Source organism: Emydura macquarii, unplaced genomic scaffold, assembly GCF_026122565.2.
Source record: "Emydura macquarii macquarii isolate MOO-44397 ecotype Brisbane River unplaced genomic scaffold, CSIRO-AGI_Emac_v2 contig_1300, whole genome shotgun sequence".
NCBI classification, from domain to species: domain Eukaryota; kingdom Metazoa; phylum Chordata; order Testudines; family Chelidae; genus Emydura; species Emydura macquarii.
This window is the reverse complement of record NW_027131437.1, coordinates 1,570,781-1,590,033: the sequence shown is the minus strand read 5'-3', so window position 1 is coordinate 1,590,033 and position 19,253 is coordinate 1,570,781. Positions and strand designations below refer to the sequence as shown.

The 19,253-nt window shown below is 69.5% G+C and overlaps 3 protein-coding genes across 6 annotated transcripts; 1 reads left to right on the top strand and 2 right to left on the bottom strand.

The window, feature by feature from the left end:
- Nucleotides 1-2,797: 2,797 nt before the first annotated feature.
- On the bottom strand, nt 2,798-4,769 carry TCF23 (transcription factor 23). The gene is made up of 3 exons (XM_067550563.1): nt 4,420-4,769; nt 3,507-3,785; nt 2,798-3,069 (listed from the first exon to the last, which is right to left on the bottom strand). The coding sequence occupies exons 1-3, from the start codon at nt 4,660-4,662 to the stop codon at nt 2,923-2,925; spliced, it is 669 nt and encodes a 222-aa protein (XP_067406664.1). The 5' UTR covers nt 4,663-4,769; the 3' UTR covers nt 2,798-2,922.
- Nucleotides 4,770-8,066: 3,297 nt separating this feature from the next.
- On the top strand, nt 8,067-14,241 carry PREB (prolactin regulatory element binding). Its single transcript, XM_067550511.1, has 9 exons — nt 8,067-8,299; nt 8,463-8,676; nt 8,929-9,146; nt 9,956-10,036; nt 10,460-10,584; nt 10,793-10,966; nt 11,726-11,798; nt 12,020-12,179; nt 12,481-14,241. Exons 1-9 carry the CDS (start codon nt 8,165-8,167, stop codon nt 12,573-12,575), a joined length of 1,275 nt encoding a protein of 424 aa, XP_067406612.1. The 5' UTR covers nt 8,067-8,164; the 3' UTR covers nt 12,576-14,241.
- ABHD1 (abhydrolase domain containing 1) lies at nt 13,486-19,197 on the bottom strand. 4 transcript variants are annotated; one of them, XM_067550510.1, is made up of 9 exons: nt 18,328-18,548; nt 17,247-17,407; nt 16,915-17,097; nt 16,644-16,689; nt 15,043-15,155; nt 14,648-14,821; nt 14,402-14,450; nt 14,160-14,325; nt 13,486-14,047 (listed from the first exon to the last, which is right to left on the bottom strand). In XM_067550510.1, the coding sequence occupies exons 1-9, from the start codon at nt 18,445-18,447 to the stop codon at nt 13,827-13,829; spliced, it is 1,233 nt and encodes a 410-aa protein (XP_067406611.1). In that variant the 5' UTR covers nt 18,448-18,548; the 3' UTR covers nt 13,486-13,826. The 4 variants fall into 4 exon arrangements, with proteins under 4 accessions (XP_067406611.1, XP_067406609.1, XP_067406610.1 ...); XM_067550508.1 differs by lacking the exon at nt 15,043-15,155 and having other exon boundaries at nt 18,328-19,197; XM_067550509.1 differs by having other exon boundaries at nt 13,486-14,325; nt 18,328-18,529.
- Nucleotides 19,198-19,253: the final 56 nt, after the last annotated feature.

Genomic DNA, 19,253 nt, shown 5'->3' with positions numbered 1-19,253 from the left:
GCCCTGCAGCACTGAGCCCCATCCCCCGCTGTGGAGCAGCGCAGGCCCTTGGCGCTGAGTGAAGGTCCCTGTGTGTGTGAGCTCCGGCCCGGCCCCCGGCCCAGCCCATGGATGCGGGAGACCAGCTGCATCCAGTCGTCAGCCTCTGCCCCAGGCCAGTTTGCCTCTAAAAACAGGCCCCCAGCTCTGCTCCCAGTGGCTCGTCGGGGACGCAGGAGGGAGGCTGGGGCTGGCACAGGGCTGGGGGGGGGGCAGTTCTCCCCAAACCCCAGCTGTATTGGGAAGTATCCCCCGCCCCAGCAGCAGCCTGGGTAGGGAGCAGAAGGCAGCTCGTTAGTGAGCGGGATGCAGGCCAGGTGCAGGACAGATTTACGGCCCTGGCCTTGGCCCTGGCCGCTTTCCCATGAGCTGGGTCGCTGGTTCCTCTCCCTGCACTGGCAGCCCCGCCGAGCCTCCCACCCGCAGCACCAGGCATCGGCTGCCTGGACAGGCCAGCCCCCGCCCCCTCAGCCCCCCCCCGGCCTGGCCCCGGCTCTGCTCAGAGCGCTTGGGGGAGTGGAGGGCTGGCCCCAGCTGTGCCTTCCCCCAGCCCCCATGGGCAGGGCTGGAGAGCGCCTGGGGACAGTCAGGGCCCACGTGTGGGGTGCCCAGGGACCGAGGTGCTGAATAACACAGAATATGCCAATGCCGAGAGCCCTCCACGGTGTGAGCTCATCCGGCACCGGTGCAGGGCGGGGCCCTCCCCTGCCAAGGCGATGGCGGCCGGGGGGGTCAGCGAAGGGCACCGGGCATGGCCAAGGGCTGGACAGTCTCTGCTGTGCAGAGCGCACGAGACGCTCGGTTGGGATCGGTGCCTTCTGGGGCAGAACCGTCCAGAGAGCAGGGACGCCTGGCGAAGGCCGATCGGGAGCCGCTGTTCTCCAGCCCCCAGCACAGCAAAGGGGGCAGTCGCTGGTGGTCAAAGGGGGGTGCAGAACGGGCCTGGCCGGTCCAGGCCGCACGAGACGAGCTGGCGCAGTTGTGAGGGACGGCAAACGGCTCGGATGCCAGCAGCACCATTGCGGGGCAGGTAGAAACCAGATCAGTGCCTCGGAGCCGGTTCTGCTACGCGCTGGCAGGGTCCCGGTTACGCAGCGGGGCCCGAGAGCGGCCGGCGTCACGGCCCCCCCGGCTGCGGCGGGTAGACAAGGCAGGCCAGAGATTTGGGGACCCCTCCAAAAACCCAGCACAGACGTTTTGTGACGCTTCGCCCCGGTTCTCACCCCGGACTGGCTCCACGTGGCTCCGGGGCAAAGCCGGCTCTAGGAGCTGCCGCAGGCTGCGCCAGGGAGGTCACACGGCAGGGCTGAGCCAGGCAGCGGTGCCAGGCCGGGCTGTGTCCCTGCGTCGGGAGCTGGCACATCACTCGCCACAGCCGGGCTCCGCCGTCACCCTGGACGCATCGTCCCGGCAGGCGCCCGCTGCTAGACAAGGCAGATGAAAGACGCCAGGCAGCAGCTGCGCCGGGGCTGGTGTCGTGCCCAGCACTGGCAGACAGCGCCCAGCGCCCGGGCGGCACCGGGCAGGACGGCCAGGCCTGGGTAGAGGGTGACGCTGGCTCCCGCGGCACCGGGCGTCTGTCACCACAGACAGGGTCCTTGGGGAGAGGGCGCGGCGGGGCTGCTAGCCACTAGAAACCATGTGCCGCGTGCCACCAGCCCCAGCAGCCCTCAGACGACACCCCCCGCCTGCTCTAGGGACACCGCCCGGCGCCCAGACCCGGGGAACGGCGGGACCGACGGGCAGACGGGTCCTGCCGCAAGCGTGCCTGGTGGCGCTGCCCCCGTGACTGTGCTGTGACCTCCCAGGGCTGGTGCGAGGTGGGGTCCCTCAGACACGGCCCCTGCCCCGGGACAGAGCTCGTTTTACCAGGCAAAGCGACCCCAGCGCCACAGGCCCCAGAGCCGGGCTTGAGACCTGGCCAATTCTCTGGGGTGGGGCTCGGGGAGCAAATTTGGGGCGCTTTGGTCAGGGGCCCCTGGTAGCTGGGTGGACGCGCTCAAACCCATGTGCCAGTGTGACTGGTCTGGACACCAGCTTGCAGGGCAGGGCAGGGCCAGACCCCCGCGTGCGCCCAGACTAGCCCCCGGCGAAAGGCCCCCGGTGCTGCAGCTGGGGACGGGCCGTGGTCTTCACTCAGCCCGAACGCCCGGGCCCTGCGGGGCAGCGAATGATGCCTCCACCACGGGGCTGGAGCTGCTCACCCAGAGACCTTGGGGCAGATCAACCACAGCTGGGACCTCCGCCCCAGTGGGAGCCGGGACCCTGGGCCAGGCGGCTCCCGGCTCGGATCCAGTCTGGTGCGTCGCAGGCTCCTAGGATCCAGCCAGGCTATGCCCTGGGTCAGTGAGGCAGCTGAGAAGAGAACCCAGGAGTCCTGGCTGCCAGGCCGGCGCGTCCCGGCAAACCCGGCCAGCACGTGGGGGGCGGGGACCCCAGGAAGGGCTGCGCAGGGCCTGGCGTGATGTGGGCTGCCCCTGCAGCTGCACTTCTTCCTCACCACCCATCTCTTTCCTCCTCTTCCTCCCGGCCCGCAGGACGGGGATCAGTCCATCCTCGCCGGCGCTGCCAGCAGGCTGCGAGCTGCGGCAATGGGGCGTCCGGCGTGGCACCGCGGAGAGCAGAGAACGCCAGCGGAGCTCACGCCAGTGTGAGGATGCCGTGAGAGCCGGGGCAGTCGGGCCCCTGTGCACATGTGGGGCTGGGGCCGCTGCCTGCCAGGGGCTGGGGGGGCAGAGACGAGGTGAGGCCGGCGGCAGCAGATCCCGGATCCCTCGGGGCGGGGCCAGCCCCGCAGAGTGGTGCGCCGGGGTCCTGCGGGGCGGAGTTGCCAGCACTGACCCACGCCGGGAGCTGGAGCCCCGGGCTGCAGGCTGGGAGGTGTCACAGGGCCGCTCCGCCGGCCCCCGGGCTGTTCCCCTCCTGCCCCCGCCTCGCCCTGCTGCCAGGGGCTGTGGGGGCGGGTGGGGGCACGTCAGGGGCATCCACTCCCCAGGCTCCAGCGTAGAGACGGGCACGCATGGGCCACTTCTGCAAGACACGAAGGGCGCGAGCGGACTCAGCGGGGCCCCGTGGGAGGCAGAGCCAGGGGCCGCGGCTGCCTGGAGGCGACATTAGACACGCGGGGGGAGGGGGGGAACAGAGCCCCACTGCTCCAACCCTGCACCCCAACCCCCCACTGCCTCCTGCAGCCCCGCGCCCGGAAAGGGATTTCCCTGCGGCGTCCCCAGTGCGTCTCCGGGAGGGAGCTGGGGCGATGGGACCCTCCTGCCATGAGCAGAGCTGGCGCCGCCGGCCACCCCTCAGGCTCACATCAGCCCTAGAAGTGGGGCGGTGCACCAGGGCTCTAGGGCCCAGGGGGGCAGCGCCCACCCCCCTGCCACGGGGCACGGCATGCCTGCGTCTGTGCTGGCGCGAGCCAGGAGCCCCGGGAAGCCCAGCGCACGCCGGGTCGCACGGCCCGTTACCTTCATGGGGTGCAGGAAGCTGGGTGCCCTCCACAGCGGGGCGAGCTCGGGGGGCGGCTGGCCCTGGTGCAAGGTGTGGGTCAGGTGGGCAATGTAGCTGGCAGCCAGGACGAGCACGTCCAGCTTGGAGAGTTTGGTGTCCGGCGGCACCGAGGGCAGCGCGGCCTGGAGCGCCAGGAAGGCCTGGCGCAGCGTCCGCACGCGGCTGCGCTCCCGGGCCGCGTTCTGGGGGCACAGCTTCCCGGCGCTCGCACTGTGCAGCGTGGAGCTGGCTCGGCCCTGGGGAGAGAGGCAGAGCTGAGCCCCAGATGGGCTGAGAGCCACCCCACTGCAACCCGCCCGGTCCCCAGCCCCACGTCTCCCCACAGAGACCCCCAGACTCACTGCCGGGAGCCGGACGCCCCGCCCCACGCCCACAGGCACTGCCCCAGCCTCGCCACGGTGCAGCCAGGTGGCTGGTTGCCCTGTGCCACCCGCTGCCCTGGGTCCGAGGTTTTCACTGCGTCTCAGCACTGGGCGCCCGCCCTGCGCCCGTGAGGGGCATTCCTGGGCCCCGGCTCCTCCAGGCTGTGACGGTCACCTGCCAACGCCCCCCGCCCGCCCCGGCCAGGTCCTTAACATCTTGATTTATGGCCCCAACCGGAGCCTGGAGCCGCCTGCCCCACTGGGATCGGGGCCTGCCTGCGACAACCCTTTGGCCCGGCCAGGCCGGCTGCCTCTGGGCGGGGTCTTGCCCCAGGCTTTTAGCAAGTCTAAATGCTATAAAATGAGCCGGGTTTCCCTTAGCCGTTGCATTGCTAAGGGACCCGGGCTGGAGGAGCCGGGAGCTGCCCCCACGGCCAGCGCCCCTGCCCTGCTCCTGGGCCTGCCGGGCCGGTGCTTGCCCCAGCTGGCACCCCGCGCTGGGCCTTACCCTGCCAGCCGCTGAGCGGGTCCCCGCTGCGCTGCGGCGTAGGGAGGGGGCTTTGCTGGCTGCCTGGCTCCAGCCCAGCTCCGGCTGGCTTGCTCTGCTCCAGCCCGGGGCGAGCCGCAGTGCGCCTGGGCCGCCTCTCCTTCTCCCGCCGGCCGGGGCAGAGGCTGGCCCGGGGGTGCCCGTCTCTCGCCCCTGGCCAGCCAGTCGCTTCCCTTCCGCCCGTGCGAAGGCGCGCTCAGCCATCCCCCGCGCAGCGGCGCTGCTAGCAGCCAGGCCCCGTCGGCCCGGCGGGGGCCCTGCGAGGTGTCCTGCGGGGAGGCGCTGCGCGTACCCCGCTGCGCTGGCTCCTGATCTGCCTCCTCCGACGTGCAGCGGGAGACACGCGGCGTGTTCTGGCTCGGAGCAACCTCTGGGCGAGCGTCCCACCTCCCCGGCCGCCCCCTCCTTGGCACTCTGCATGGGAGGATAACGAGCTGTCCCGGCTGGAGACTCCCTCTGGCTCGGCTCTCCCCGCCCCGTGCCATGCGCCCCTGCCCTGCTGCATGGGAGCTGCAGGCCGGCCCCCAGCCCTGGACCCCCCAGGGATTGACGGGTGCTGGGGGGCCTGGAGGCAGTGGCCAGGCTTGGCACTGCCGGGTAGGAGCCCAGCGCCCTGGCCTCTCGTTCCCAGCGCCCTGCGGCTGGGCGCGCAGCGTGGTGCCCAGCTCCACCCGCCTCAGACCCCCTCGGCGCCTGGCCCGTAGCTCAGCTCTGGGCCGGGCCGCAAGGCACCCGGAGACGATGGAGACGGGCCGGCGACCTGCTCCAGGGACCCGCAGCCACGGACCCTGCTGGCCTGGCGAGAGCCCCAAACGCACCTGGGACCCCCCAGCCCCTGCTCCCTCCAACGGCCTCTCCTCGGGGATTTCCTGCGTGCCTCTTCCTTGCCTCCTCCTGCAGGCGCTCGCTCCTCCTGGGGGGCCAGGTCCCCCCTGCTGCTCCAGTCCCTCCCCCAATGGAGACTGCCGCGCCCCCCACCCCAATGCAGCCCTGGGCCCCTGGGGCAGCGGGCAGCCGAGAGGCGCTGAGAGGAGGCGGGATGGGAGAGGCCAGCAGCAGAGCTAGCGCCCCAGGGAGCCATGTGGGTCAGGGCAGCCGAGGTCGAGGAGGAGGAGGGAGCAGCCAGAGGAGGAAGGGGGCTGTTGGCCAGGCAGGGAAGGCAGCAGCTCCCGCTGTGCACCAAGAAATGAATGCAGAGCACTGGGGGAAGGGGTGGGGGGGCCAGAGGGGGACGCTGGCTCTAGGCGCCTGCCCCACAGTCGGGCATCATCTGGGGGAATCTCCCTGGGGTTCCTGGAGCCCGGCTGGGACCGAGCGAAGCTCCCACCGTGTCACGCCCGGGTCTCTGCACGCGGCCAGTCCAGGCAAAGCCGGCCAGCACGGCACAGGCTACTGCTGGGTGTGACTGGGGGGTAAGGCTGGCGGGACCCTAAGGGACGCCTGGTGATGAGGGGGCTGGCAGGGGGCTGGGGGATGGGTTACCAAGGCGGGGGGTGGACTCTCCCTCTTCAGAGGTTTTTAAGGCCCGGCTTTAAAAGGGGGTTGGAGCCCTTGCAACCCTCATCCTCTAGGATTCTGTCCTGTGTGTGGGGGGGGGGCTGGGAGATGTCCGGTGAGGAGCAGGGTGCTGGTGAGGGGACCCGGGGGGGTCCAGTGAGGAGGGGGTGCTGTTGTATTAATTTGGATGGGATAAAGGGGCCCGAGGTGTTCCCAGACCCAGGCACTGCCCAGCCCTGCCCAGGGTGGGACAAGGGCCAGGGGCTCCGTCTCCACAGGCCTCAGCCGGCTCCGTCCCATGGCAAACGCGCCCGCGCCCGCCTCGGCCCGTTAGTGACGGCAGAGATGGGAGGGACCCAGCGCCCGCCCTGGCACCGCGGCGCCTGGACCCAGGGTCTTCTTGTGCCTCCCTGCCCGGGCCCTGCCCATAGCTGGGGAGCGGTTTACAAGGACACACACACACGCACGCACATACCCGCATGCACACACACACACACAGAAACACGTGCACACACGCAGAGACATGCACAGACACACACGTGCACACACACACGCATGCAGACACACACGCACGCGCACACACACACACAGACACGCACATGTGCGCGCACACACACACACACACACAGACGCACACACACAATGGGGCTGAGCGCAGGCGGCAGCAGAGCTGGGCTGGAGCCGGCCTGGTCGTGGCGGCTGTGCCAGTCCAGCCGCATTTCCTCACACACACGAGCCCCCCAGGCGCGCCCACGTCTGATCAGTGCCGCCGAGACCCGGCAAACTCGCCCCAGCCCGGGCTGGCGAGGGCCTGGCTGTTACCGCCGCGCGCTGGTCACCGTGGGAATTCCCTGTCACATGTCATAGAATCATAGAGTTGGAAGGGACCTCAGGAGGTATCTAGTCCAACCCCCTGCTCAAAGCAGGATTAACCTCAGCTATATCATCCCAGCCAGGGTTGTCAAGCCTCACCTTAAAAACCTCTAAAAATGGAGATTCCACCACCTCCCTAGGTAACCCATTCCAGTGCTTCACCACCCTCCTAGTGAAAAACTTTTTCCTAATGTCCAACCTAGACCTCCCGCCCTGCAACTTGAGACCGTTGCTCCTTGTTCTGTCATCTGCTACCATTGAGAACAGCCTAGCTCCATCCTCCCTGGAACCCCCTTTCAGGTAGTTGAAGGCTGCTATCAAATCCCCCCTCATTCTTCTCTTCTGCAGACTGAACAAGCCTAGTTCCCTCAGCCTCTCCTCATAAGTCCTGTGCTCCAGCCCCCTCATCATTTTTGTTGCCCTCCGCTGGACTCTCTCTAACTTCTCCACATCCTTTTTGTAGTGGGGGGCCCAAAACTGGACACAATATTCTAAATGCAGCCTCACCAATGCCGAATAGAGGGGAATGATCACTTCCCGTGACCTGCTGGCAATGCCCCTCCTAATGCAGCCCAATATGCTATTAGCCTTCTTGACAACCAGGGCACACTGCTGACTCATATCCAGCTTTTTATCCACTGTTACCCCCAGGTCCTTTTCTGCAGAGCTGCTGCCCAGCTCGTCGGTCCCCAGTCTGTAGCTGTGCATGGGATTCTTCCTTCCTAAGTGCAGGACTCTGCACTTGTCCTTGTTGAACCTCATCAGATTTCTTTTGGCCCAATTCTCCAATTTGTCTAGGTCACTCTGTATCCTATCCCTACCCTCCAGGGTATCTACCACTCCCCCCAGCTTAGTGTCATCTGCAAACTTGTTGAGGGTGCAATCTACCCCGTGTGAGCCTCAGTTTCCCCTAGATTGTGCCTGGCCCCCAGCGGGTGAAAAGGAGAGTTTGCCCCAGAGCTGGCTGTGGGTCCCGGGGGGGGGGGGGGGGTTCCACAGGGGGCGGGGGGTTCCGGGGGCGGGGCTGTCCCATGTTCTCCGGCCGGTCTCGCAGCGCGGCCCGCTCCGGGCTCCGCCTGACGCGGCCCATTTAAGAGCCCCCCCCGTCCCGAGGGGGAGGGGCACGAGGCGCCCCGCACAAAGATGGCGCCCGCGGCGACGCGGCCTGGCCGTCACGTGATGCCGGAGTCCCGGCCGGGTCCGCCCCGCCCCGCCCCGCGCTGACGTGTTCGGGCGGCCCCGCGCAGGCGCCGTGGGCTGTGCAGGGGGCGCTGGGCGGCCGGGCCGGTGTCGGGACCGGGACCGGGACGGAGCAGCGCGGAGCCCCGCCCCCGCCATGGGGCCCCGCCGGCCGGCCGAGCTCTACCGCGCCCCGTTCCCGCTCTACGCGCTGCAGATCCACCCCCAGGCCGGGCTGGCCCTCGCGGCGGGCGGCGGCGGCGCGGCCCGGACCGGCGTCAGGAACGGCCTGGTGCGGGGGGGGCCGGCCGGGAGTGCGGGGGTCGGGGGGGGCGGGGAGCTGGGGGTAGGGCCGGGCCGGGCCGGGCTGGGCCGGGGCTGCGTGGGGAGCCCAGCCCCCCTGCAGCGTGCCCCCCCCGGCCCAGCTGACCCGTGCCGTGTCCCCCCCCCCGCAGCACTTCCTGCAGCTGGAGCGCGTCGGGGGCCGGCTGAGCGCCTCGCTGCTGCACTGCCACGACACGGAGACCCGGGCCACCATGAGCATGGCGCTGGCCGGCGAGCTGATCGCGGCGGGGCAGGACGCCAGCTGCCACATCCTGCGCTTCCGCCTGCCGGGAGCCGGCCGGAGACGTGACAGCGGCAGCGGCAGCCAGGCCGCCAGCCCGGCCGGTGAGACGCGGGGCCGTGGGGTCTGCGCCGGGGTTCCCAGCTCCTGGGCGGGCTGACTTCCCAGCAATAACAGTACCGCAGTCCTGGCCCCCTCCAGCGGGGGGCGCCCTGGGCAGTGGGGCGGGGGCACTGGCCGTGGGGGGAGCTCCCAGCGGGGGGCGCCGTGGGGAGCAGCTGGGGGGCTGGCTGCTGCCTGCCTGGGGTCTGAGGGTGCCCCGCTGGCGCGGCGGGTCATCGCTGTGTCTGTCCCAGGCGGGGCGGGGAAGGGCCCCCGGAAGCGGAAGGTCTCCGGCCCCTCTGAGAAGGCCGAGGGCGAGACGAGGAGCGAGACGGGCGAGGTGGCGGTGGAGACGCTGTGCAGCGTCCAGACGGACTTCAGCCCCGACGCGCTGCAGAAGGCCGTGCGTGTCAGCGCCGACCATTCGCTGCTGGCCACAGGCGGCGCCGACGGCTTCCTGAGAGTCTGGGAGGTAGGAGCTGGCCTGGCGCGGCCTGGGCGGCTCAGCTCAGCTGGTGTGGACGGGAGTGGAGCCTGCTGCCTGGGGGGAGGGGACGTCAGCGGGGCGTCCCAGTAACCCTTCCTGGGGTACCCAGTGCTGTCGGGCTGCTCTCGGGGCCTGCCGGGGTCCGCACCCAACTGCATCATCCAGGGGTGTCCCACGCAGCCCTGGTGGGCCCCACCCGCACCCTGCAGGCTTGTGCCAGGCTAGTGCCAGGCTCCCCCGGCCCCCCGCAACGTGAGTTCACACCTGCAGCTTCCAAAGAGCAGCACAGCCCGGCTGCGATGTCCCCCGGCACGTGCATTACAGTGAATTACGTCATGGCCGGTTACCGAGCCGCCTCTGGCACCGCGTCCCATGCCCCACGTAGGACTGAATCAAGAGCTATTAATGGTGTCTAGAAGTGTTATCTCTGCCCGGAGGTGACGCATGGGGGGGGAGGCTGAAATCCCCCAGTGTCATTGGGTTTTCTGCCCTCTCTAGGCGCCCGGTGTGTTTCAGTCACAGTCCTGCTCGGCTGTTGGGGGAATGGGAGTGTCTGGTCTGCTAAGGGGGGACAGTCAAAGCTAGAAAAGGAAACACTGTTTTGCCCAGTGCACAATTAGCCTGTGGAACTCACTGCCACAGGAAGTCAGTGAAGTCAAGATCTTCACAGGGGGGTGCGTGGCAGGGCTTGGGGATGCAGGGCTGGGGCGGGGGTGGATGTTGGGGCTGGGGGGTGCTGGGGGGAGGCGTTGGGCCGGGCCTGGCCTGGCGGCTGAGCCCAGCTCTCTCCGCAGTTCCCCAGCATGAAGAAAGTACTGGAGTTCAAAGCGCATGACGGGGAGATCGAGGACATCGCACTGGGTCCTGACAACAAGGTGATCGGCTGAGCCAGGCCCCATAGCGCTGGGTGAGCTGGGCCCTGCCCACCCCAGAGGGAGCTCGCTGCCTGCACAGAGCACAGCCCTCCCCACGTGTGCTCCATGGGCCAGTGGGGTGGGGGGCCCAGGAGGAGCCTCCCTGAGCGAAGGGTTCCATGCGGGCTGCTCAAACATAGCCCCAGGCCCTGTCCCTGTGGGGGTGCAGGATGCTGGGCCGTGCTGACCCGAGGGGGGAAGGAGCCTGGTTTCTCGTGGGGGTGGGGGGATGGTGCATGCAGCCAGTTGCAGGGCAGCTGGACTGGGGGAAACTGAGGCTGGGTCTCCATGGCTCCTGGGAAGGGCTGAGCCCTGCTCTCCGGGGCGGGCGCTCTCCCCTGGTGGCGGGGGGCTGTGTTCTCAGCTGCGCCCGTGGCTTGGCAGGTGGTGACGGCGGGGCGGGATTGCCAGTGCTGCGTGTGGCAGAGGGACCAGCTGGTGCTGGGGCTGCGCTGGACCGAGAACATGTCAGCTGTCCCCAACCAGACCTACCGCTACCAGGCCTGCCGGTAAGGGGGCGCGGGGGGCGCAGCGCGGGGCATATAGGGCATGGGGCTGGGCTCGGGGGGGGGCCCCGTTGGGGGCTGGGGTCTGCAGCCTGGAGGCTTGGCTGGGCAAGGGTGCTGGTGCGGGGGATCCCGGGCTGGGCTGCGGGTGCTGGTGAGGGTGGGGGCTGAGGGGGCCCCGGACTGGCCTGACAGGGCTCCCCGGCGGCAGGTTCGGGGCGGTGCCAGACCAGCCGGAGGCACTGCGGCTCTACACGGTGCAGGTGCCCCACACGCGCGGGCGCCGGCCCCCACCCTGCTACCTCACCAAGTGGGACGGCCGCAGCTTCCTGCCCCTGCTCACCCAGCCCTGCGGCAGCGAGGTGGTGTCCTGCCTCTCCGTCAGGTACGGGGGCTTGCGGAGGGTGGGGGGGGGGAAGGGGGAGGGAGGAAGGCGGGGGGGAGGCGGGAGCGCCAGCCCAGTTCTCAGGCAGAGGCGTGTGCAGCAGATTTCATGAGGGAGTGTGCACCCAGGAAATGTGTATTATTTGTTTGTTTGAAAGGCGAACGTTTATTGAATACTCAGTGGTAAGGGACCTTATTTTTATTCATCAGACAAATTAAACCGTAACTTAACTTAATTGTTTTACAAAAGGAGACACACAATACCAGGTTTGTGCTGCAGGGATAGCCAGGCGCCTGCAAAGATCCAGTCCATTTTCATGATCTGTATCGGGGTGTCAAACCCCCTTCCCCCGGCGGGCCACACTTGAATGACCCGCCGGTGGAATTCTGGCCGTGTCCTAGCCTCCGCCAGGAAACGTCATGGGGAATGGGATTTCGGCGGCAGGTTGCGGTGTGTTCCCATCTGCTGCAAAATCTCGCAGCTCCTTTTCCGGCGGCAGCTCGCTGTGTCTTGCCGGCCGCCAAAAAATCGCGCGCCCGCCACTCTGTCGGTGGCAGCTCCACCCTCCAGCATCAGCTTGAAACGCAGCGAGATGGCGCCGTGGGCCGGATGTTTGACACCCCTGCATTAGGCTGTGCCTGGACACACCCCGTACACACGCCTCCGTTCTCAGGGGCAGGCTGGGCTGCAGGTGGGGCTGTGGGGAGGCCCTGCTGTCCGTCTGTCTGACCTGGTGTTTGCTGCCATCTGTCCTGCCAGTGACTCCGGCACATTCCTGGGGCTGGGCACCGTGACGGGCTCGGTGGCTGTCTTCGTCTCCTTCTCGCTGCAGGTAAGTGGCTGCTGGGTGCGGGGCGGGGCTGGGCTGGGCGCGGGGAGGCCCCGCAGACCCCAGGGCCTGTGTGCGAATGGGGCGTTGGCCCGGCTGCCTCAGGAGCTCCCTGCCTGGGGCTGTGCGTGGCCGGAGGCGGCTCTGGGCTGGGCTGGGCTGGGCAGGGCTGGGAGGGTCTCCATGCCGCGGGCCCGCCTGCCCCCTGACCTCCCTCCCTGCAGAGGCTGTACTACGTGAGGGAGGCGCACGGCATCGTGGTGACGGACGTGGCCTTCCTGCCCGAGAGCCAGCGGGGCCGCGAGCTGCTGGCGAAGAACGAGGCCGCCCTGCTCAGCGTGGCCGTGGACAGCCGCTGCAAGCTGCACCTGCTGCCCCCCCGGCGTACGTGCCCTGGGCCCACGGGGGGAGGGGGAGAGGCACCCCTTCCCGTCCTGCCCCCCGGCTCTTGCTGCGTTGTTCCCACGGGCCCTGCTCTGGCTGGATCCTAGCAGGGCCCGCGCCCCCCAGCCAGATCCATGTCCCTGCCACGGAGCGACAGGGCCCCCTGGGACACCCCCCCAGGCAGGCCCTTCTCCCAGCTGGGGGGTGATGCCTCCTCCCAAGGAGTTCCCAAGTTCCAGGGCCCCCCCTCCCTGGCCCTCGGTGCCTGGTCCCCACCTGAGCCGTGTCCTTCTCTCCACAGGCAGCTTCCCCGCCTGGCTGCTGCTGCTGCTCTGTGCTGGGCTCATTGTGGCCAGCGTCCTGCTGCTGCAGGTGGCCTTCCCCGGCTTCCTGTAGCCACCGGGCATCTCCGCGGGCCGGGCTTGGCTGTGAGGCGTGTGGGGCTGGAGAGACGCACGGTCCTGCCTGGCGCTGCCCCCTCCAGCCACTTCGGGACAATGTGAAGCCAGTGAGACCTGCAGCCTCCTCTGCTCTGCCCCCCTGGGATGCTGCTGCTCCAGCACCCCTGGCCTGCCCGCCCCCCACCCCAGGACTCTGGTTCGGGGGGCACAGCCTGTGGGCGGGTTCCCGTGCAGAGCAGCGGCTGGCTGGGCGGTGAGACGCTCTGAGAGCTGGCTGGGGGCAGGGGGGTGCCTAGCCAGTGGCCCCAGCCCATGCTGCTGCAGCTCGCTCGCCGCCATTAAAACTGGAGTCGGACCTGTGGCTCTCCAGCCTGTCTGTGCCGGGGGGACGTCCCCACTCCGGGGGCCTTGGCTGCAGAGCCCCTGGGAGGAACTGTGGGGGGCTACTTAATATAAAATCCTGTCTCCTCTCCTGCGCCCGCCATAGGCCCCGCTGCCCCTGGCCATAAGGAGGGTGGGGAGCCTGCCCTGTGCTATCAGCTCCTCTGAGCCAGAGCCTGAGCCGCTCCCACCCAGCCCCTGCGGCCACTGTCTGTTCTGCCCCAGCCCCTGCCCCCTCCCACAGGCAGCCTCACCAAGCAGCGGGTACTGACCTGTGCTGGGGGTCAGGGGAGTTTGGGGTGGGGAGTCCTTCCTGCCCTACAGTGTGCCCCGGGGGAAGGGCTGCAGCAGGGGTAGGCCCAGGCAGCTGGGTCCTAGGGCCTTCTCCTCCAGGATGGTGCCAGCCATGGTGTGGGGGGCTGGCTGGCATGGAGGGGGTTGGGGAATGGGCCCCAGGGCCTTTTTCTTCCAGGAGACAGGTCTGAGGCCAGACCCTGCAGCTGCCCCAGTTCATTTGCCCTATAGCAAGGGCTCCAGGCTCCCCCCCCACCCAGCTGGTTTCAATGCAGCAGCACCCAGGCCTGGCTCTGCTACTGGGGGGGGGGCTGGCTCCTGCTCCTTCCCCCTCCATGCCAAGGGGCCCTGTTGCTTTGCCCTCTCCCCTTCCCCCCTCTGTGGGTGCAGGAAAGGAGGCATGGAGGCAGCAGGTTTGGGGGTCAGCTGCAGGGTGTTCTCGCTCTGCAGGCCCTGGGCAGAGCACGCCCTGCAGCAGGCCAGCGCAGCGTTTATTGGGGGCCCGGGCCCACACCTGCAGGACAGACACCCCCTGGTCCCACACTTGTGTGCCCCGGGCCCCGTGGTGGCGTCAGTGGGCCAGGCTTGTGTGTGGGGCGCCATCCCCTGCCCCCGCGATGCCGCTCAGCTCCTGGCCGTGCTCGAAGGCGGCGCCGGCGAACTGAGCGAAGAGGCGGTCCGCGTAGCTCCCGTGCCGCGGGAAGAGTCCCTCCAGGAAGCCGATGTGGCCGCCGTGTGCCGTCAGCAGCAGCGCCACGCTGGGGAGATGCGGCACCGTGCTCAGCGGGATGGCTGCAAGACAGCTCCGTCAGGGGCCGCACGCCCAGCTGCCCGCCCACCCCCACAGCTCCCCTGGGTGCTGCTCCCCAGCCGCCCCCTTGCACGGGACGGGGCAGGCACTCACCGTGCCGTGGGGAGAAGGGGTCGTCGGCCGCGTTGAGGCAGAGCACGGGCAGGCGGACGGCGTGCAGCAGGCGCGCGGGGCTGGCAGCCTGGTAGTAGGCGGCACACGTCCCGTAGCCGAACACCACGGCGGTGTAGCGCTCGTCAAACTCCCGGATGCTGCGCGCCTGGGGCAGAGAGCGGGCCAGGGTCAGGGGCTGGCACCCAGGGGTGGGCGGCCGGGGTGGGGGGAGGGGAGCGTACCTTCAAGACGTGATCCACGTCCACCTTCTCTGCAATCACCTTCCTGTGCCTGAAACATGCCCAAGGCGGGGGGTGACAGCGTCCACATGAGACGGAGCCTGCATACCCCCCGTTCCAGCCCCAGAACCCCTCCTGTGCCCCCCGTGACACCCACAGACCAGCCCCATCCCGTCCCACCAGCCCAAGCCCCCCGTAACCTCCCCAGGCCAGCCCCAGAGGCCCCCGGCTGCCCCAGCCCAGCCCCACCTGCTGATGAGGTGGCGCAGGCCGGCTGTCAGGCGCCGGTTGAAGAGCAGGTGGTTGAGCGGCTGCTCCAGCGAGCGGCTGGTCTCGAAGGCGTCCCAGGTGACGGACAAGGTCATGGCAGCCACCAGGCCCGTGTCGTGCCCGCGCTGCGCCAGGTAGTTCAGCACCAAGATCCTGGGGAGACAGCGCCACAGGTGGGCAGAGGGGCCAGGGCTCCGCCTGCCCCGGGGCCACCCCATGGGATTAGCCCTCCCCCGCCCTGTGTTCTGCCACTGCCTCTCCTGGAGGGGTTAGCCCCCCTCCCGACATTAACCTCCCAAGACCCCCCCCTTCCCTGGGGGAGCAGCCCTGCACCTCCCTGTGTTAGCCCCACGGGGGCTCCGCTGGCGCCTCACCCGCCTAGCGAGACACCCACGGCCAGGAGCGGCGCCCGGGGGTGCTGGGCCTTGATGTGGGTGACCACGGTCTGCAGGTCCTCGGTGTTGCTGGCGCAGAAGGCTCTGTGGGTCTGACAGCGAGAGCAGAGCTGAGTGGGGCAGGGAGGCGGGGCTGGGTCCGTGGGGGGAGGGGTCTAGCAGCCGTGTGACAATGTAAAAATACTACAGAAAACCTCCCATGTCTGCGTGTGCCTCAGTTTCCCTCTGTTTTGCATTGCCCCCCCCCCAGTGAGGGCGAAGCTGCTCTGGGGCCAGCACGGCAGCCAGGAGGTGCACGTCCTCGTGCCATCTGGGGAACAACGGGGCCTTAGAGGCTGGCTGGGAACGCCCCAGCTCACCCGGGGCTCTGGGAGACGTGGCCAGGCGGGGACTGAGCCCAGCCTGGCGCGGCTAGCAGGGAGCTCGGCTGCTCTTAGCCAGGGCCCAGCCTGGTCTGGAACCCACAGCAGCTGGGCCGGCTGGCCTGTGTCTGACCCGTGGCCCCTGCTCTGCTCAGATGGGCTGCCTGGAGTCGCAGCCGACGCTGGCGGGTGCAGGGTCCCTGCACAGCGGGCGAGTCTCCCAGGCGTCCGGCTCTGCTGGGCAGAGCTGCAGGGTGAGTCTGGAGCTCGGGGCTCAGTCTCAGAGGGGGTGAGCCCGTGTGGGCGACCTACAGAGAGAGAACGGGACCCCTGGGGGGTCTGGCTCACTGGAGGGGATTGCCCAGGGCAGGCGTGCCCTCCCTAGAAGGGGTGGGGCCATGAGGCCCTGCCTTGGCCCGGCCAGGCCAGAAGCAGGAGCCAGGCCCAGTAAGAGCCACCCAGGGCCGACGGAGCATCCGGGGATCCCACAGTGGCCCAGGCTCCCCGGGCAGCTCTGGCCTGGCCAGGGGGCGGGGCCTCAAGGGAGGGGGCGGGGCCACTGACAGGCCCAGAAGCTGGCACCTCAGGCCGTGGGGGAGCTGATCAGCCCCTGCCAGCACCACCTCCCCAGGGCATGGGGTGGCCATGTGGCTCCCTGCCCCCCAACTATACCCATCTTAAAAAGTGGGGGGCTGGCACCCCTGCCCCAGACAGGATAAAAGCAGGGGGGAGGGGCATGGCACCGATCCTGTGCAGTGGTGACAGGCAGCTTTGCTGGGTGAGGGGGGGCCCTGCTGGGTGGGTGTAGGCAGCAGCTCTTGGGGTGGGGCCGGGACCAGGGCTGGCTGTCTAGGCCTGGCTGACAGCAGGTAGCAGAGGGTTATGGGGCCATGGAGCTGACAGGAACATTCACCCTGGATCCCCCCCACATGCAAGGGAGGAGGGGGGGGCCTGGCTCCCATCCCCCCATGGGGCAAGGGGAGGGTTGGGCCCTGAGCGCCATTCACACCTTCATGCTGGGGCCTGCAGCATGTGGATGTGTAAGGGGCAGCCCGGGGCAGGACAGCGCCTCCAGCAGGGCAGGATCTAGACGGCCAAGGCTCCCCCAGCTGGGCCTGGCAGAGCCCTGCACCCGGTCACCAGCAGCCAGGCCTGGGCCAGGATCTGTGTGGTGGAGCAGGGCGCGGCCTGGTGCCATGGGGGTCCCGGCTCACTCACCAGCAGCTCCTCCCCCTTGCACCCTCGGTTATTGAACACCACAGCCCTGGGGAGAGAGGAGATGGGTGAGGATCCCAGCCCGGGCACCTGCCCCCTTCCTGCACGACCCCTCTGTGACCCGCCCCAATGCCTACGACCGCCTGGGGCTGCCCCACAGAGGCTGGTCCTGACCCAGGCGCCATCCTGGCTCAGGGGCGAGCGGGAGGCTGAGATAGCGACCCTTGATCCGGGGCTGTCCGTGACCCTGTGGGGGTCTCTGGGGCCGGCTCACCTGTACCCCGCCCGCGAGGCCTGCCGCACCAAGTGCAGGATGTAGGTGGCCTGGCTGTCGCTGGTGAGGCCTGGGAGGAGCAGGACAGTGGGGCGCGTGCCAGGGTCCGGGTACCGCTGGCTCTCTGCATTGTCAGCCCAGTCCAGCAGCAGCTGCCCTCCATCCGCCGGCCGCAGCACCTCGCTGGGGAGGGAGCACAGGGTGACGTGAGCCCCGGGCACCGAGGGACCGCCGGGGAGGCACGGAGAGGCGTCCCCCAGGCCCAGCAAGTGGCCCAGCCCGGGTGCCAGAGGTAGGGCCAGGTCTGGTACGCGCCCGGGCTCAGCACGCACCTGCGGTAGGAGAGCTGGGGCCGGGACTGGAGGAAGAAGCGGAGCAGGGTCTGCAGTCGGCCCCCAAAGCACCAAGGCGTGGGGTAGAAGGTCTCGCTGACGATGGGGCAGTGCGTCTCCAGGAAGGTGCGGAACGGCGGCCCGCCCACCAGCAGAGGCTTCTAGGAAGAGATTTGGGGAGAGCTGGGGGGCAGCCCAAGCCAACGGACGGGGCCCAGTTCCCAGGCCCCACATCCCAACCAGCCCCAGAGACCCCACAGCATGGGGCTGGCAGCTGTGGGGCTGAGCCACAGGGACAAGAGCCCCAGACCCCACGCTGCAGATTGCCCCCCATAGCGCAATGGACCAAGAGCACAGACCCCTTCCCCCCGTTCCAGGAGACCCCGAGTCACAGCCTGGTGGATCCACGTGCAGGCGGGTCCCACACAGCCAGCAGGTGCCCAGAGTAACTCGCGCAGCCAACAGCAGCAGTAGGCTGTTATCCTCTACTGGAGAGGTCCCGAGGGGACACGCCAGGGAGAGAGAAGGGCCACAGAAGGGCCAAGGCGAGCCAGGTCCTCCCCACGGCCAGGGACCCGCGGGTCTGGCCTGGAGCGGCTCAGCCCTGCCCTTCCCCCCTCTTCAGCCCTGCCCCCCACCGCCACAGCCGCGCCCCCCAAGGGGAGAGTCACTGCCCCTGCGGAGCCGCCCCCGCTGTGCAACGGGGCAGGGGCGCGCCGGCTTCCCCAGACCTGCCCCGCGGCAAGGTCGGAGCAGACGTGCCCCGGGACGGGCGGGGACAGGCCGCGCCCCGCGGGTGACGCAAACCGGGCCGGAACTGGCAGCCGGGCCGGAAGAGTCCGAGCCGGGCTCAGCCGGGGGGGGCCGGGTGCACAGAGACAGCCGGGCTCCGGGCGACGGGGGCACCGCTGGGTGCGGGGGGCGCAGCCTCCGGGCCAGGCCGTGTCATGCTGGACGGACACAGACAGACAGACCCCCCCGCCATGCCCGGACGGACGGACACAGACAGACAGACAGACCCCCCCGCCATGCCCGGACGGACGGACACAGACAGACAGACCTGGGGGACAGACAGACAGACCTGGGGGACGCGCGCCCAGCAGCAGCAGCACAGGAAGACGGCGCCGGCGGCCAGCAGCAGCAGCGGCTCCCCCCCCCAGCCCCAGCCGAGCAGCCGCAGCCCGTCGAGCGCCCCGAGCATCCTGTAGCCGCGTCCCAGCCACCCGCCTGCTGCCGCTCCCGGGACACCCCGGCGCAGGCCCCGCCCCCGACGCCATCTTTGTGAGGGGCGGCCCGGCGCAGGCCCCGCCCCCCGACGCCATCTTTGTGAGGGGCAGTCACGCCCTCAGGCCGGCCTCGGTTAAAGGCGCAGGCGCGGCCCGGCCGGCTGGACCCGCACAGCCAGATGGTGAATGAACAGCCGGGAGCGGGACCCAGGAGTCCCGGGCACAGCCCCTCCCCCCCAGGCAGACCCAGCCCCCTCCCCGGGCCGGGGGAGCCCCCGCTGCTGGCCAGCTCCGTCCCTTCTCTGGGCTGGTCCCCGGCCATGTAACCGCCCCCCCTTCTGCTGCCCCGGGGCTCCTGGCCTCTCGCCCCTGGCACGGCCACGGCCACGGGGGGCCCGGCCCGGCCCGGCCGCTTTGCTCAGCCTCTCCCGCTCGTGCCCAGCCGCCTCAGCCACGGGCCCTGCTAAAAACTCAGTGCTGGCTACGCCTCCGCCCCTAGCCATCCTGCGGCGGGGAGTTCCACAGGCCAGGGGCGGCTGGGTAAGGAGCACGGATTGCCGCGGGCTGCCTGGGAGTGCCCCATGCCCCTCCCCCTCCCGGCCCAGCCTGAGAGCGCGCGGGGTGCACCCCCCCCTCCAGGGAAAGCCCCCACCGCTCCCCGGGGGCGGGGGGTCCCCGGCTCAGAGCCAGGCCTGTTGGGTGCCTGGGCTGCTCTGCTCTGGGCAGGGAGCCGGGCGGGGCCGGGGTGGGTGGGATCCCTGGCCTCCAGCCCCCCTGTGCA